This window comes from Coffea eugenioides, unplaced genomic scaffold (assembly GCF_003713205.1).
Source record: "Coffea eugenioides isolate CCC68of unplaced genomic scaffold, Ceug_1.0 ScVebR1_806;HRSCAF=1545, whole genome shotgun sequence".
Classification (NCBI taxonomy): Eukaryota; Viridiplantae; Streptophyta; class Magnoliopsida; order Gentianales; family Rubiaceae; genus Coffea; species Coffea eugenioides.
The window spans coordinates 223-19171 of record NW_020864678.1 but is presented as its reverse complement, the minus strand read 5'-3'; the positions used below and the strand labels follow the sequence as shown (position 1 = coordinate 19171).

At 38.2% G+C, this 18949-nt stretch overlaps 2 protein-coding genes across 2 annotated transcripts; both read right to left on the bottom strand.

Annotated features, from left to right (window-relative positions):
- Positions 1–391: 391 nt before the first annotated feature.
- LOC113758957 lies at positions 392–1899 on the bottom strand. Its single transcript, XM_027301623.1, has 3 exons — positions 1641–1899; positions 818–1535; positions 392–638 (listed from the first exon to the last, which is right to left on the bottom strand). The coding sequence occupies exons 1-3, from the start codon at positions 1897–1899 to the stop codon at positions 392–394; spliced, it is 1224 nt and encodes a 407-aa protein (XP_027157424.1).
- A 376-nt stretch (positions 1900–2275) lies between these two features.
- LOC113758955 lies at positions 2276–3223 on the bottom strand. Its single transcript, XM_027301622.1, has 2 exons — positions 3104–3223; positions 2276–3046 (listed from the first exon to the last, which is right to left on the bottom strand). Exons 1-2 carry the CDS (start codon positions 3221–3223, stop codon positions 2276–2278), a joined length of 891 nt encoding a protein of 296 aa, XP_027157423.1.
- Positions 3224–18949: the final 15726 nt, after the last annotated feature.

The window sequence follows — 18949 nt, the reverse complement described above, 5'->3', positions numbered from 1 at the left end:
GGGTAAAATTATCAAATTAAACTTGTCAACCATTCAATTATAAATATTTATCAAACATTATAAATAAGTTTAGAATTAAAATTCAAACATTCATATATTTCTTTTCAGTGCTTAAAATTCAGTAAATTAATTGTTTTAGTATTTAGATTTCAGAATTTAGATTGAGTTTTATCAAACGGAACCTTAAAAAGAATCCCATTCTTTTCATTATCAGCTGACTGAAGCAGAATTCTTGGAAGCAAAACCTTTTTGCCTCGATGCTGCCTAACAGCAATCTCAGCACAAATTGTATTTTACTCGAGGTCTTTATAGATAAGGTGAGTGCTATTGTAGAGGCCTTTAACTGGGTTCAGATTCCACATCAAAATGACTGGACAGTTATCCTTTAAGATTAATTTATGAGAGGGAGGCCTTTTGGATTCAAAGAATTAAGAAAATCTTCGTAATCTCCTTGATCTTGCTCATTAAGTGTTCTATCAGTGCTCATATAAGTATAAGGTTGACCTGGAAACCGATCAATTATCATCTGGTTTACATCATCAACTGCACTATTCATTACGGAGAGGATACACCTATTTATCATTAGATAGGGATCCAAGGAATAAATCCGCAAGTCTGAAAACACTGATTCTATTAACCTGTGTGATCAAGGATCTAGTTAGGACAAATATTATTTTAGGTAGGATAACCTATGATACTGTTATAATACGTAACTGTACGGTTTTACACATAACCATACACATATTAATACCCACGACACTATTATAATGCAGCACTGCATGCTAATATATATAAAAGGTGTGAATTAGAACATAACCTATCAAGAGAACTATCCTTGTTATCATATGGTACTAATATGTCATTGCTTAGAGATATTCGCCCATCTTCATTCTCCAGTTCAGTTCCTTCTCCTACTCTAAGAAGAAATTCTGAAAATGATTTATCCAGAAAAGCCCGCATATTCTCTATTAGAGAAACTTTTTGTAAACTACCCCACAAAGTAGAGTTGACAAAGCTGGCTTGAACCTGAATATCCCTCGTTGCATTTTGAATAACCGGGAGAGTCTGACGAAAGTCGCTGCCAAAAACCATGACTTTACCATCAAACGGCTTATCACTATCCATGATATCTTTAAGGAGCAGATCAAATGCTTCAATGGTTTCTCGCTTTGCCATTGAAGCTTCGTCCCATAGGATTAACTTGGCCATAAAAATCAGTTTAGCAGTCGAGCTCTGCTTACTAATCTGGCAAGTCTTAGCAATTGATGCATCAAGAGGAATTTTAAATCGTGAGTATGCAGTTCTTCCTGTAAGAAGAATAGATGCTGCTACACCGAATGATGCAACCGCTAATGCTATATGACCCTGTGTCCGCAACGTAGCAAGCAGGGCACGATACAAAAAGGTTTTGCCTGTTCCTCTAGGCCCATCGACAAAGAAGCTCTTGCTATCAGGCCAAAAGATTTCTGACATAATAGCATTATATGCAACTTTCTGACCAGTGTTCAGTTGAGAAACTGTTAGCAAATCATCCTCTGTAAAGAAAACATTTCACTCACTTTCAATTTCCTTAGTCAAACGTTCATGGTCAGTAAATAGAAGATCATCAGGAACCAGATGATAATCACCTATGTGTTTACCCATCTGCTCCAATGATCTATTTATGTCCTGCAGCACACATCTCCTAATAAAAGCAGAATCATAGCCATTAGTAAAGCCTGTTCTTTCTAAATCATTGGATAAGTCAGCCTCATATTTCTCCCATAAACTAATAGGATTGGAAGGAGTACAAAAAACAAGTAACATTGCAAACAAGGCTCTAAGTGAACAAGGCATGTGAAATGCACTGGCTTCAACAAGTGTGTCTTCTATGTAGGTATCAGATTGGAGCAAGCCCATTCAAAAGGTAGCTTCTCAGTATGAAGATGCAAGTTGTCCATTGGCAATGAGAAGATGGTCAAATGACTTTGGCACACGAATATGAGATAACAGCAATCTTAGAAAGTATCGCTCACCCTTATTGGGACTAACTATAACCACTCTTCTGATCACCTTTTCTACGTTTTCTGCAAGTCCATTTTTTCTTATCAGGATGCCAAACAAAGTATTTTGGAAACTCCCGATACAGACATTTCAGCTTGCACGTCTGTTTACTTCGTCTATTTATGGCAAAAAATTCAGTTAGCATCATTTTAGAAAAATTTGCACTGTTGATCAGATCTGACAGATTCAAATTTGTGTGGAAAGAATCCATTTGTTCTCCTGGAAGATGTAGCTAAAGTGTGTAAATAGAAGGTGTCATTTCATTTGACGGGAATCTATAAATGCGCCTCATCACTTCAGCAGTTGCTACCCATCTAGCAGATTGAAATTCATGGATCTCATATATATCTTCTGGATCATTCTCAAAATGAATGTGAAAGCTCACTCGATCATGTCCCTTGTATACATATTTGTACAAGTATTTGACCAGCTTAATAGTGGAGTAGATTTCAACATTCAAGTGACAATCTATAAGAGAAAGAAGGTATGAAGTGTAGGGGACAACCCATCTATTGTCTAAAGAATGATTTCTCAGTTTAATAGACTGGCCATTTTTCCTTCGTCTATAATGAGGGCAGCCATCTTCAGAATGAGTAGTATGCTCAATATAATCCTTTTGATAATGATTTTTACACACTCCATTTCGCATACAGACATTTTCTTTGTTTAGTGACCCACAAGGGCCATGCAGCATGTGTTTTATAACAAGGGAGTATAAGCAATTTTGCTCTTTTGGGTCAGGCAGCTCGGTAGAAGCTATCCTATCATATGCTTCTGGATTCAATGCTTTAGCCTCTGGTTTCAAAATCATTAGCATGTGTGCATGAGGAAGGCCTCTTTTTTGGTACTCAATTACATAAACAAAGGCTACCACTTCACCATAGAGTTTCTTCTTAACTATTTCTGCTCTAAGCACCTCACACTTTGCCCGAAAAACTCCAGCAACCAAATCTAGTCTATCTTGAGCCTCTTCTCCATATTTCAAGTTATGTTGTATCTCTTTCTACATTGTGTTATAGGTCATAGTCAAGAACAGGTCTAGCTTACCATATTTCTATACCAAAGACATAGCATCTAGATATCTACGCTTCATATCTCTTGGACCACCAATGAAAAAGGCTGGTAGATATATCCTACGAACCTGACTCCCGGCAGTACAGCCAATAGACATACTATCCATGATTCCTTTAAGAATCTCAGACCTAATTTTCTTTTGTTTTTTCTTATGAAAATTAAGCCTCGGCGTTTCGATCTTAACATAAACATCAATTGCAAACTACTGTAACAACCTTCTGGCTTGTAACAGTATCTGTGACGGCCCCACCTCCCCTTAGGGCGTACCCCAGGGTTCGGCGGGTCGCCTGTCCAGTTCTCGCCGGGACTCAGTCGATCACTACAGTCCTCAAATAAATTACAAGATAAATCTCAAATATACATCAAATTCTCCAATAATTACATGTCACAAGCGAAGCGAAAACAATTCCCAACTATACATAAAATGATTCCAAATCCAAACGGTACAAGATATATGCCATCCAGTCACGGGAATAAGTACTACAAGCCTTCCTTCGCCATGAGCCCTATGAAGGGGAATAAAATATTTTTGGGGTGAGTTAGAAGCTCAGTGAGTAACCAGTAAAAGCAGTCATCCAATATATTTCACAGTAACATATTTCAATGATGTCATGATTCCGAGATCAAATGTACGTTTATTGCTCTCGTGAGCCAGTGAAATCATTGCACTTACACACCCAACGCTCAAAAGATCCAGTAACAGTAAACAGTAAGAGGGAGCCCCTTTTTGAGCTCCGGAGCCATTTGCTCCAAATAAACAGAGGTGGAGACGTTGGTGTCCAGCACAAGACTCCCCAAGAACTCATTGAAGCCAAAATCATATCATGAATTCACATGCAAGCACGCATGAGATGCAGTCGAGTAAATAATGCAAGAAACAGTTCATAAGTAGCTTTGGAAACAGTTTGGGGTCACTCACCTCCACGGCTCAGGAACCATCCATCATATATCATTGCCTTGCCCAAATCCAAGCCCTTCAACTCAAACTCAAAGCCATCAAATGCTTTCAAGGATCGGACAGCATATCCCCTTAATTTCCTTACTTTTCCAGCCGTCATGGCTTCATTATTTCCTCAGCCAGTCCCAAAGTCATACGAAATATAAATTCATCACAACAGCCGTTCAATAGGCTCAAAGTCATTCAAATACAAGATTTTGCTAGGAAAATGACCGGAAATGAAAGTTAAGCTCTAACTCGGAAAACAGTTTTTGGCATCGTTTAGCGGTTTTGGTACCACTGGCACTACGATTATCAGATGGAGGTGCAAGATCCACCGTTTCGAAGCTAAGAGATAGGATACAATGTTGTAGAAGGTCACTCAACCCAGTTTCGAGTGTAACCAGGTAAAAAATGCAATATACTACACCAGAACCGTAAAAACAGATTCACAAATCGCATTCTGGTGCAAACATCATAAATCAGGCTACCTAAGTCCAAATCGAGTAATTCCAAAGCCATCCGAAATCTAAGACATAGGGCTACAATTCCTCAGAAGGTCTCAACAACTAATTCCGAAGCATTCCCAATCAAAATAACCCAGTACAGAAGCAATTCTCAAATTCGGATAGAAACAGGGCAGCAAGGGTAATTCCATATTTTCACAAGCTACGTTGCTCCGATTGACCTGAAATTTTGTAGGCATCTCTAAAATATAATTCCCTACAACTTTCATGTTTTAATCCAAGGCCAATTCGGCCTCTAACTATGATCTACAGTGCCAGGCAGAATGAAGAACAATGAAACCCTAACTTTCCAATTTTCTTTCCGAAACAGAAATTGCTTGCAATTAACCACCACATACACCTTCTACCTTCATTCTAAATCATTTCCAATCATCATCCAAAGCCACACCATATTACACATATGAAACAGAAAATTCATGAAATTATTAGAAAACTTCACCAATCTCAACCCAATTCAAGAAATCATCCATAAAATGACATGCTCTACCGCTAAAAATCCTTAATTGATCATTATTAACACGAGAGAGAAGATATTTAACACCTCACCTTTGCAACTCCAAGAAACAAGACAACTAGAGCTTGTTCTTCACAAATGGCTCCACTCAACACCTTAAACTAGCTTAGCAACTCACTTTTGTGGAGAAATTTGGAATTTAACCGGTAGGTTTGCAAGATTCAAGCTAGAAATGAAGGAAAATTGAAGAAGCTCTCTCTCTCTTTTCTCTCCTCCATGGCCGGCCAAGATGAGCAAATGAAGATGATATTTTGGGTCAATTTTAGTATTTAGTAAAGGTAAGAAATAATGGTCAAAGTCCAAGAGTGAATTGGATGGTGACACTTTTCACCTTTAGGTTTAAAACTTATCTTTTTGTCTCTCCAATACAAATCTCTTAACACCTTGTAAAATAATATCACTTAATACAAAATTCCAACAAGTTGTCAAAAATATAATGCATTTACCGCACTAGTGGGTCCCACGTCCAAATATACTTCAAAATTAACGTGGACTAACTTGTATCAAGGAAATGATTTGAAAACTATATTTACTTAAAAACAATGTATACGAAATTAATATATTGAAGAAAGACACAAAATTATAAACGAGTAAACAAAATAATGTCGCGAAAATATATAAAAATTTGCGGGTTCTCACACTCATTCTTTCGGGGCGTCACAGTATCGACCTATCATCATCTCTCATTTGAAACTTATAACAGCAATACTCTCTCGCCAACACAGTGTCTCATTTTCTCTTCCCTTCCTCGGCCACTGCAGAAAAAATAAAGGGTATAGGAATTGTTTTTAATAGAAGGAACAATGGTCAGGGAGTAGAAAGTCTGCTATAGTTTTTTTTAGCACTCAACACTACCTGTATTTTCAAGAGCAATCAAATCAGAAGGTCCTTCTATTAGAGAAAAATCCATCAGCAGATCATCTTCATCAGGTTTTCTTTTTCTTGTATGTGAAGCAGTTAATTTTGGAATACCATGATGCCAGCCATATTTCCTGCGTGGGAACAAGAACGGATATTGCAAGGGATCGTAACAAGCAAAATAAAGTTGTATCCTATGACTGGTACTTGAATGGCTGTACACCTGAATATGAACATTTTTTTTGAGATCCTCATCATCACTCTCTGTCCAAATCGCAGCTACTTAGAAGCAGTTGGAAGATTATATACTCGTTGATCCAACCCTGGATCAGAATTGGGTATGATCCTATTCTTCTCAAGCTGAGGAACTTCACGAAGACTCCTAAAAAACCTGGTATAAGGGTTTCTCTGAGTGTTCGCACGCAAACGGGGCAAGTCCTGAAGCGTTCTCGCTATTCTTCATCATAGTCATAGAATAGCAACTGAATACCAGTAAGAGGGGAGGCTAAAGGCATAAGGTTGTTAAGCAAGTGATAGACCTGACCCTGAACACGAAAGGTGTAAACTCCCTAGCTATTTTTTGTGAGGTTTTTATTGTATTTTGCAGCAAAGGTGGTGAAAGCAAGATTGTTGTTAAACGTGTGAATATTTCTCTGAAATTCTGTACTTTCTTCATCTGTTCCAGTGAAAAGACGAATGAGATCATGCATGCTGCATAATTGAATCCCCTCCCATTTGAACAACAAAAGGATGGAGGTTCAAGATAGAACCTCTTTGCACCACAATGTCAACAATGTGGTATATCAGGAAGGGTCAGAGGTTTAGTTGGAATTTTCTATAAACGGGACCATTTTGTGGTGTTAGGCTTTAATCTCTTAGCAGACTATCCTTCATCTATTAGTTGTGCATTAACCAAATTATGTTGAATAGGTCTGGTCAATGAAGAACCAGGCCGAGTAGTTGTTAAGAAGGCAGAGCCTTCTTCAGAAATCAAATTATCGCGAGCTGACAAGAACGAGAAGAAAGAGACAAAAATTCTGGAAAAAGCGAAAAATTGTATGAAAAAAAACCCAGGCTAGAGCAGTAGGGAAAGGAACAATCGAGAAAGTAAAAATAAAGTATTCCAATTTGTCTGGCCAGTATACGAGAATAGCTATCGAGGAAAACACTATACCTCTAGGAGACAGAAGCAAAATCTGAGGCGAAGGAGCAGAAGAAGTCGATTATTGAGATAAAATAGAGATATTACCAGATGATTGAATAGCAGTAGAATCAAGTGGCTGGTCTTTTGCACTTGATAAGATTGCACCGCTAGAATCCAGTCTAGACCTAGAAGTATACCCCTTCCTGTTCTTTTGTAGTTTTTTAGTTAATGTACAATCGGCGAAGAAACATGAACAGGAGAGGATTGCACTCTTTGTTCAGCATATTTTTCTCTCCTCCGATGTAGCATTTCATCTTTCAAATGCTGTGGCATATCAGCGCCGCATTACGATCCATAAAGGTAGACCTTAATAGGCTATCAGCCGCAAAGAAAAGCAATATGAAAAAAAAGATAGCTGAATGAGAGATCTAGAAGTAACAAGCAGTTTACTAAGAAATTTTATACACTCAGTGCATTCCTAATATAATATCAAAGAGGATAAAAACGTAGGCATAGTAAAGGCAAAAAAATAGGTTAACAGGCTGCCAGGCAACCAGGTTAAAGGAAAAGAAAAAAGTAGACAACCATCTGCAAAGGGAAAAAATAGCAAAAAAAATACCTGAACAAGGGAGCTAGAAGTAACAAGCAATCTAGTAAGAACCTATATACCCTTATTGCATTTAGAATATCAAAGATGTTAAAAGCGTAGGCATCAAAAAAAAATAAAGACAACAAGAAAAGATTTCAAACAAGAAAGGAAGTTGCCAGCAACAAATAATTATGTTAGGTACAACAAGTCAAGCTCAAGCACAAACACAAGTAATCAATTTCAGATTTTCCAGAGGAAAATCTATCCAAATAGCAGGCACAACAATTTCTTGGAGTAATCAATTATGTTAGGGAATTTCTTCCCGAAACAGCCAAGTTGATTAATCCACTCAACAAAATACTGAAAAAGAAACCTCCTGATTGGGGGATGTCTCAGACACAAGCCATTCAACAATTGAAAAAGAAGCTCCTTGAGCTTCCAACCTTGTACATTCCTTCTGATGGGAAAAAGATTTTACAGACAGATGCAAGTGACAAATATTGGAGTGCTAATCTACTTGAGGAAGATGAAAAAGGTGTGAGACATTGTTGTGGATTTGCAAGTGGTAAATTCAAACAATCTGAGAGTTTCAAGGAAATACTTGCAGTAAAGATGGGTATAAAGAAATTCTCTTTCTTTCTTATATCTCATCATTTTCAAATTGAAATGGATATGGGAAATTTTCCAAAAATGCTGCACTTCAAAAACAAAACCATTCCTCATCCACAATTGTTAAGATGGTTAGCCTGGTTTTCACAATATTCTTTTCATGCTAAACATATCAAAGGAAAAAATAATATAGTTGCTGATTTCTTGTCAAGGAAACCGATCCCTTCTCAATCTGCTAAACCTTCATCCCTAATGATGTCCTATGATCATACATATCCACCTGACTTTTTCAAATCCCTTACCCTTGGCAAAAAGAAGATATTGAAAGAATCAGGAATAAATATGAGCTTGAGGTTTTTGAAACATATGGAGGAACAATTCTCAAACCCTTTGGAACAAATCCTGAATATCCTTTTGCTCATGTTTTTATTGCTCAACCAAATAATTTTCCAGAACCATTACTCAGATATTTTTGGTGTCTTTACCATGAATATCACATTCTGATGGAATTCCAATCTCCATTCTTTAATCATATTCTAGACTCAAATCTAGAATTATTCTTACAATGGTTCAAACCCCTTCAATGGTGGTATGACTTATTTGCAATAAAACAAGATTATATCATCTTTCATTTTCATAGACCTGCACACCTCTTTGAAAATAGACAAATCCAAGCTTTGCCCAGTGCAGTTATTTTCAGGGAATTTTCTCATACTATTTTAGATTTAGATGATGAATATGAGGAAGCCTAAAGATACATCTTTGCACAAAATAGATGTATTCCACCAGAAATCTGGCCCGGTCACTATGCATCATGGAATTATGGTTCTTCTCATCCTCATTGGACTGCAATTCAAAAAGCTAAGAAGGTCTTTACTGACATGATGAATGACAATGTGGTGCAAGATTCTCAACCAATTGATTCACCATCATCCTCACAGCCATCCAACTCACAAACCAATTTGCCAAGGTTTGTGACAAGATCATATCAAAGGACAATGTTCAATAAAGCCAAAAACTGTGAGAACCCAAAAAAAAAAATTTCTTATGTTCTAGGCTTTATTTTATTTATTTCCACGCATTTTCTATATTTTCTTTATTAGAAAAATTTTCTAGATAATTTTTATGAGTGAATATAGTTTTTAAATCATTTTTCTAGTATAAGTTCGTTCATGAGATTTTAGGAATGTATATTGGACGTGGGACCCGCTAGTGCGTTAAGTGTGAATTATTCGGCTAATTAGGTTGAGTTTTGTATACCGGGATTAATTTACTAGGTGTTAAGAGGTAATTAAAGGTTACCTAGATGGATTAATATTGGAGAGACTCGGAGATAAGTTTAAACCCTTAAAGATGCCAAGTGTCATGACCCTATTGCAAGTTGGACTTTGACTAATTTTCATCACATTTACTAAACCTCAAAATTGACCAATTTCCTTCCATTTTGAGCTTGCCTTGGCCGAACCTCTTGGAGAAAAAATACAAGAGAAGCCTTCCCTTTTCCACTTCAATTTCTTGCTCAATCCTTGAGTTCTAACCATCAAGAGTTCTAATCACTTCATAAAAGTGTTAGCCAAGATAGTTTCCAAGGTGTTTGTGGAGTCAATTTGGGAGAAAGAAACCTAAGCTACCTTTCTTGAGGTATCAAGGTATGGTGTGTACAAATTCATAGTTTTGTTCTTAATAATGGTTATTAGTGGCTTTTGTGGCTAAATATGTTGATTTTGTAGTAGGTTTGATGGTTGGAAGTGAAGTTTTGATAGATTGTTGATTATTATTGATTTTTCCATTTTTATATAGTAATTATTGTTTAGTCATGGATTGATGGTTTGTTATAGTGTAAAATGGAGTTGGTATATGTTGGATATGATTGGTTGCGAAAAATTTCTGGTTTGGTGCGAAAATTCCAGTTTAGGGTTTCAACTAACCCTGTTCTGCCCGGTTCTGTTCGGCCGTGGTGGAGGCTGAATCGGCCTTGGGTTAAAACATGAAAGTTGTATGAAATGATGTTTTATAGCTTCCTGTAAAATTTCAACCCAAACTGATCACTGTATCATGTGAAAAGACAAAAATACCCCTAACTGCCATAGGTAGAGTTCAGTGGACAGTGTTGACATTTCACCAATTGGACCGCATCTGTTCACCCTGATCCGTACTGAATTAGCATTTGGCCAAAACACGGAAGTTGTAGTGCTATGTCTTAGCTTTCCAATGGCCCTAAAAACTCCTCAATTGGACTTCGGTAGCCTGAGTTGTTGTCATTTAAGCATCGTGCGGTTAACTAGTCTGATTGTGAGACTCTTGTTCTGTAATTTGAAATTTTGATCTGGTTACACTACGAACTGTACTGAGTGGCCTTCTTCAAAATTGTATCTCTTTATCTTAGCTTCAAAACGGTATAAATTGTACACCAATTCAATAAGCGTAGCTTCGGTTGTGTCCGATACGCTAAGCGACGTCAAACCTGTCTTTTGTTTTCGGGCTTAAACTTCATTTCCGGACTTTTCCCTAGCTTGATTTTGTATGTTACGCCCCCACTTCTCCCAAGGGCGAACCCGAAGGTATCGGCGGGACACCTGCCTAACTCGCGCCAGGACTCAAAACACAAAGCAAATAAAATTATATAAAACAAAAGAGTACTATTCACAATATATTCAATCCTAAAAGAGTATTTACATCCTTAAAAGGAGTTATCCAGACTACTACATTATCTTATGCTAATAACCAAAATATAAAGTAGACCCAAAGAGGGGTCCTTATACAGGTCACTAAAACAAGAAAAAACATCTTAGTTCTCCAGCTATTACAAACCAAGCCTAACTATACTAGTGATAGTGCCAAAAGTTCCCCGGGTCGGCCCCTGTTAAGGAAAACAAAGGGAAAGGGGTAAGCTAGATGCTTAGTAGGTAAATAGGGGTAAAAATGTAAATTTCACGGTAATACGAACAATTACGTCACAAAGATGTCAAATCGAAAATATACAGGTAACAACACAAGTTAATTATACAGGTTGGCTCCAAAGCCACGTCATGTGCCATGTGTGACCTCCTGTCGACACTCCGTCGACCACCGTTTAGGGTCCGTAGAACTCCACTTGTACTCCCACCTAACACCTTATCACCTTCACTGGCCAGTCACCTCACGAAATGGCTCGAGCAAATGAAATGAAATTGAACTTGATTCACAAGCTCGGTTCACAAACTTGGTTCACAGAACCACAAACTTGGTAACCTTAAGACTAGGTTGGACTGGCTTCGACCAAGCCCCGGCCGGCTCGAATAGTCCGTCTAGGTCTTGATATCGGGCCCACAACCTCATCATATTTCACAAATTTCACAAAAGTCACCCCGAGTTACAAGCTCAAGAGGTTCAGCATCAAAATAATTCATATATACACAGCTCATAAAGAAGCACAAGTACCGATTAGGGTTTAGGTCGAGTGTGATCAAGAACACCCTCGCCTAAGTACCCTCTCATCCACACCAAAGCACATAAGCAAGTTATACACAAAAACGGCTTGAATACTTACACAAAGATCAAGTATAGCAAAATGTGAAGATCACGTCACGTATCTCAGCTAGTAGGCCCCACTGGCACCGTCTAGCCCATCACTGTCTAAAATAACAGATTGCACCACATTACCACACAAACAACTACTAAAATGCGCAAATAAAGCGAAACGGCAAAACGGATACACACACGCGCGGAAATGGTGAACGGAAGCGGAAACGACAGGCAAACGGAAATGAGCAGATTTGCCACCCAAAACTGTTTTGACTACAAGTTAGGCTAGGAATGTCGGATTAAAGTGTGTGAGACACCGTTTCGAAGCTAAGAGAACGAGTTACAACTTTAATGAAGGCCCTGTAGTCCAGATCACAATGGAACTAGGGAAAAAATACACAAGACAGTCCCAGCCGTTTCAATTTAGGTTACCAAACAGGCCCTCTTTGAATGACCATAACTCATGACTCAGAGATCAGAATTAAGAAATTCCAGAGGCCTTGGAAAGCTCATTTATAAGGCTATAACTTTTGTGTTTTGACCAAAAGCTGAATCAGTACAGAGCATAAGGAAAAATGGGTCCAAAGTTCCTATCAGAACTGTCCAACTTCCAAGGCAGTTCTGACACCCGATTTTGTTTTGGGTGTAACTAGAGCTACGGAACTCGGATTTGGACGCAATTTATACCGTTTCAAATATAAAACAAAGATCTACAAGTCTTATGAAGACCTCAACACCCAGTTCCTTCGTTATCAATGTGAGCTGAGCACGGTCAGAAGCAAAATCAAGAAACGTCACCAAATCCACAGTTTTGCATAGCTATTAGTGTTTTGGTCATAACTCAGGCTATACTATCGAATTGGGCTGAAATTTTGCATGCAAAACAAGGACTTAAGAAGCTACAACTTTCATGTTTTGGGCAAATTCTGAATCAATACGTAGCACAAAGAAAAATAGAGCCAAAGTTCAGATTCAGGGCTGCCCTGTTTTCCAGATTGACCGGTTTCGCGCGCCGCAAACGTACCGTCCGTTTTTATGGTTCTTATGCAAGCTTCCTAGCCAAATTCCTACCAAATAAACACACACTTACCAGCTCCTAATAGCTCCACAAAAGACTTGAAATCCCTCTCCCAACTTTTCCTATGCTCTAATCATACAAGTTCTATTAACCTCCAAACCTATCTACTCAAACCCTAATCATCAAAGCCTTAACTCAACCAAACTAACTTCCCCTAGAACTAGGGTTTCAAGGCCAAATCTGATTTTGCTAAGAATCAACCATTCAAGTGAGATTAACACATCAAAGACTCCACTTACAAGCCAAACAATCATCCAAATCAACTTGAATAACCATGAAACAAGAAACCCTAATTCTCCCATAGCCTTAACCGAAATTTGGACAGAAATAAACCAATAAAATAAACTAATAAACTACTCAATATTCATCATATAAACCATCCAAGTTCATATTTACAACCAAAAACATCACTTCACATGGTTTCAAGACTTAATCACCAAGAGTTAACTTTCAAATCAAATGATTTACCTTCAATCAAGCCTTGTTGATGATCAAACCACCACAATCAAGTGGCAAGATTGTTGCCCTAAGCTCCAAGCTCAAGATGATTGGCTAAACTTGAAAGAAATTGGAAGAAATTTTGCTTCTCCTCTTCACCTCACTCTCGGCCCTCTCTCTCTTTCTCTCTTTAGTCTTGCTTTGTTTTATTTCTTATGTTTGTCTTAGAAATCCTATGATATATAAGATGAGTCAAAGCTTTGGAAGATATGTTCCAACACCACCAATCAAATAAAAGCTCCCAATTTGCTCCTTAGCCCTTACACCTTTAATTTCTCTTTCTTACACTATTGCCCAAACATAAATAGAAAGCTTTCAATTAACTCCATAGGATATAAACTTAATCTAGTCTAAAACACTTAACCACACTTAATTACTTCACTAATCACCCTCCTATATTAATCACTTATACTTAATCATACTTTATCCTACATAAAAGCAATGAAACAATAACCTTCTTGTCATAAGAAAAATTAGGGTTTAAACCCAACTTAAGGTTTCAAATAGATCATAACACTAGAGGTTTTGCTAGTCTAGGGTTTTCTAACCTTCTTAAACCTACGTAACCTGTGTAAAAGAATGCTAACTGGATCGAATCCTATACTAAACCACACACTAGCATAACTAACTCTAACTACAACTCAAACTTGTGATTAATACATAAACTAGAGTTTTAATCATAACCCAAATTAGGGTTTTCCAATTAACCCTAAAACCCAAATTTTACCACACAAATAATTAGCATCACATAATATCCAATTGAAGGACTAATCGGGGTCTCACATTGTACCTATACGATACTGTGCCTATCGAATGGCTATTGAAATGAGATTATTTTATGAGTGACTTTGGGGTTGTCTAAACCTTTAGCACCAAGTGTTCCTTATTTTCACTTTCAAGTTCTTTTGACTTTGCATTAGTAGTATGTGGATTAGGTTTATGACTCGTGTTCGAGTCTCATTGTGTTTTCTTGAATGTTTTAGGGCGTGCCGGTGACCCAAGGCGATCGTTGGGCAGAAATTTGTGAAATCTCTTTGTTTGATTGGTGAGTGTACCATTATATGGTTTAATGCTTAAATGATCGATATACTTGAATATGTGAACTTGGTGGGCTTGAATGAGACGAGAGTGTACTTCATCGCTCTCGTTCTCTTATCTATATGACTGTTACTGTTTAACTGTGAAACTGTATTTGGGCATGACTTAATGTCATTTGGGACTATGACCAACGACTTACCTGTGATATCTGAGCTCATACCCCATTGGTTGTTATTCAAGTCGAGCCGGCAAGGGCCTGGGCGATTCGATAACCAACTGTGGGTTTATTGTTAGTCGAGTGGAGTGTTATCCTCTCGACCCTGTGGTATACTCGAGTATTGCCTTTCTGTTGCTGTGAAGTGTTCGGGCCCGGTAAGGGGAATGTTCGGTGGAAGGAATGTGGTGTAAAGTGGGATCTACGGTCTTGTTCCTTACTCCAAACGTTGACGGAGTGTCGACGGGTTTGAGATCAAGTACAGCAAGTGGAAAGTGGCTCTTGAGAGCCGATCGTATCCTTTTACCTTTGGTTATGATAATGTAATTTCTTATGTGTTCCTTGCCTAAGCATGATTATCTCGGTGTGTCTTGTCGGTACCTCACGAGCGTAAGCTCACCCTCGTTAATTTTGTTTTCCTTACAGGATCAACTTTTGGAAACCATCTTTTGGACCAATGATCATTTTGAAGAATGAATTGAGCTAGTATAAATACTTTTTGTATAGCTCCTTGGGAGTTGGAAAACCCTACATGTAACTTGATCCAAATATTTCCCTTTTGATTTGTAAATGACAAACGTACGTATATAAACCTGTTTAATCTTGTTCATGCTTTATATTTGGTTTAGATTGGTCATTCTCTAGAGTTATATAACGTTATCTGTATTCGATTGGGTTCCGGCTGGATTGTGACGTGGCGGTCACTATTCACTTTCAGTTTCGATTTGCGTTTTCCGTTTTGTGATTATTGACTCGTTTTGGAGCACTAATATCTATATATCTTCCCAAACGTCTTAGTTTGTGTATAACCGTCTTAGTAGTCCTGGCGAGAGCTGGGCAGGCAGTTCGCTAATGTGAGGACTCGCAAATTTCTTATATTTTTTCTCAAAAATGCCTTTTTATTTAGAAATTATTCAATTAGTATAGCCCTACTACCCAAGCATTCCCCAATAAGTGCAAATGAACCTAGAAAGTAGGGTTTCACTTTTGGTTTTAAGATTGGGGCAAAATTAGGGTTTTCGCGATTTTCGCCGGATGAATTTTCGGTATGGAACAAGGATCAAATTTGGTGACTAAAAGTGACTTTTAAGTGAGAAATAATATGTGATTAGGGGCAATGATATAAGGTTAGTGAATAGGAAGAAAAAAACCCTAGTACATGTGTTTTTAAGAAAAACAGTGCGAACCGACGTGTACCGCGCACTACCGATTGAACGCACCACTGGACCACCACTTTCTTACCAAATGAGCTCATTGATACTTGAGCAAAATATCTTCTCATTTGCCAGCTAACTTGACCGAAACTTAGGGTTAGAAATAGCAAGGAAAAGAAAGAGAAAAATGAGAGGAGGTGGTGGCGCCAAGTGTCGCCACCTAAGGGTTTCTTGACCAAGAGATGGTCTTCCTTCTTATCCCCAATTTTTGCTCCTTTTCCTTCATTATTTCTGCTGCTTGGCCAAACAAGAGAGGAGAGAAAGAGAGAGCAAGAAACAACTTCCTTCTTCTTGATTTTAGCCATCCAAGTGAGAAATTAAACTTCTAAACCGGTTAAAGTGTTAGTTGTGGGCTTGAGAAGCTAGGGGAAACAAGAATTCCAAGAGGAGGTGGAGTATTACTCTTGCAAGCTTCATTTGTTGAGGTATAAGGCTAAACCATGGCTTTGGTTCTTTTATTGTGGTTTAAGTTGTGCATCATGCATGATTGTGGTTGGATTAGTAGTGAAACAAGTTGTTATGATGATTTAAAGGTGATATATGTGAGTTAGGGTTTGAGGTACTTGCTACCTATCCTTGCTATATGGATGAGATATATGGTATCTAAGCTTATATAAGCGGTTTTAGTGATGATTAGAGCAAGAAATCAAGAAAGGTTGCATTGAAAACAAAAATTTCAGATTTCTGGAAAAATTTCCCCTCTTTCTGTCCTGTTTTATTGCACCATGTTAGAGGCCGAATTAGGCTTGGAATAAAACATGAAAGTTTTAGAGAATGGTATTTTATAGGTGTCTACAAAATTTCAGCTCAATCGGAGTAACGTATCCTGAGAAAAGGCCAAATTACCCCTGCTGCCCTGTTTCTACCCGAATTTGAGAATTGCTTCTGTAATGGGTTATTTTGGTTGGGAATACTTCTGAATTGGTTGTTGAGATCTTCTGAATAAATGTATCCTGATGTCTTAGCTTTCGAATGGCTTTGGAATCACTTGATTTGGACTTAGGTATCCTGACTTACAGTTTATTAACCAGAATACGGTTTGTTCACCTATTTTTACGGTTCTGGTTTAGTCTCCTGCATTTTTGGCCTAGTTGCACTAGAAACTGGACTGAGTGGCCTTCTTCAACATTGTATCTCTATCTCTTAGCTTGAAAACGGTGTGTATTGCACCTCCATCCGATAATCGTAGTGCCTATGGTACCAAAACCGCAAAATGATGTCAAAACTGTCTTTTGTAAACTTCATTTCCGCACTCGATATCAGCTTAATTTTTGTTCTTGTCTTGTTTTGAGCCTACGGAATGGCTATTGAAATGAAATTGTGTTATGTATAACCTTGGGCTTGATTGAGTAAGGATGAAGCCATAAATGGCTGGAAAATAGGAAAATACAAAGGGCATGCTGCCCAAATTTTCGCTCGAGGACTAAGTTTCTATTTGAACTGGTATACTTACGTTTGGTCTATGAAACCCTAATTATTTTGTCTACGGGTCTAAATGTCCTCGTTTCACTTTAAAATCTTTTATTACGATTTACTCATCAATTGGCGAGTTTCTTTGATTGCACCTAATTGTTGTGCTAGATAATCTGTAATATTCTTTCTCGTTAATTTTAGGTTTTCTCGGTGACTGAGGATAATATCCGGAAGGATATTTTACCCGTTGTTTTGCGTACATAGGTGAGTGTTTCTTGTTTGTTATATTCTCCATGACTTCATGACTTGTTGTTGTTGTTTGATGATGTGTTAAGTGTTTTCAATGATTTCCAAAACGCATTTTCTAGGCGAGCGTGTACTTTATCGCGCTCGACCTAAATGAAATGTGAAATTTTCAATGATTTAACGATTGAAACATTAGTTGCGCATGATGTAAGCCTTTTGGCTGAATTGGGCCCTGCCCTTCGTTACCGATCGACTCGAGCCAGAAGCGGACTCGGTCGGGCGATATGGTGACCCTGGGTGAATTTGGTATACTCGAGTATTACCTTGTAGTCCGGCCATGTCCGGATGGGTGGAGTCCGGCCAACGTCCGGATGGATGGAGTCCGGTCAACGTCCGGAAGGGGATGAATGAACGAACGAAGGCACGAGGGTTTTACTTCTCAAAAAGGAAATTTTCAAATAATTGGAGGAATAAGGGAAAATGTCAGGGGAACGAACGAACGAACGAATAGCTCCATGTGAGCTCATATCCTTTTAATGAATGTGTTACTATCACTTTCCATTGTAAATGTTTCTTGAATTATTGATACTCCATGTTTAATGTCTTGAATTGATTGTTTGATTATGTGTTCGGAACCTCATTGAGCTTTCAGCTCACCCCTTTAGTTTTGTTTTCCTTAACAGGGGACGGCGACCAGGATGAGAGCATAGACTAGCCAGTCTAGTTCTTTTGTTTCTTTTGTAGTGGTTCTCGCCTAGTGCTTGGCACGGGCTGGATGTATGAAGGATGGAGAACCTTTGTATATTCGATCTTTATACTTCCTTTTGGAGATGGCAATGTATATAAGTTCCACTTTAAGTTATTGATCGTTGCCCTATTTATTCTCGTGATTTATTCCAATTTTAAGTGAGGACTGTGGTGAACGACTGAGTCCCGGCGAGAGCTGGGCAGGCGACTCGCCGAACCCTTTGGTTCGCCTTAGGGGGAGGTGGGGCCATCACAGCTAACCCCTTTGGTACGCCTCAGGGGAAGGTGGGGCTGTCACATAGTCCGCTAACCCCTTTGGTACGCCTTAGAGGAAGGTGGTGCTATCACAAAAACAGGAGAAGACATCTTGACTACATTGAAGAAATGAACATAACAGATCCAGATAGCACCCCATCTGACACTCCGGATGAAGAAATGTATTATTAAAAGTTTGTTGTAGGTCATCGTGTTGGCCATTACTAAAAGTTGAGTTTGTCTTGTAATAAGGTAGTCAAAAAGTTAAAAGATGATGTGTCTTTTACCTTAGATTTTAGATCTTTACTTTATCGAAGGGTCAAGTTTAAATAGTTAAGAGTCAAGAGTCGTTTGTTGTTTCAAGTGCCCGAAAGGTCACTTGCTCATTATATAGGCCCCGTTTGAAAGGTGAGTTTTTTGGGTGTTTGTCTAAAACTTTACTATAGA

What these genes read in the sequence shown, in the direction of transcription:
- LOC113758957 (XM_027301623.1), bottom strand. Translation starts at nt 1,899, where the DNA reads ATGGGCTTGCTCCAATCTGATACCTACATAGAAGACACACTTGTTGAA. An exon ending in TAGATCATTGGAGCAGATGG is followed by an intron (nt 1,536 to 1,640) that starts GTAAACACATAG and finishes TTTTCTTTACAG; the next exon opens with AGGATGATTTGCTAACAGTT. An exon ending in AAGGATAGTTCTCTTGATAG is followed by an intron (nt 639 to 817) that starts GTTATGTTCTAA and finishes TTGATCACACAG; the next exon opens with GTTAATAGAATCAGTGTTTT.
- LOC113758955 (XM_027301622.1), bottom strand. Translation starts at nt 3,223, where the DNA reads ATGGATAGTATGTCTATTGGCTGTACTGCCGGGAGTCAGGTTCGTAGG. An exon ending in ATCTAGATGCTATGTCTTTG is followed by an intron (nt 3,047 to 3,103) that starts GTATAGAAATAT and finishes AACACAATGTAG; the next exon opens with AAAGAGATACAACATAACTT.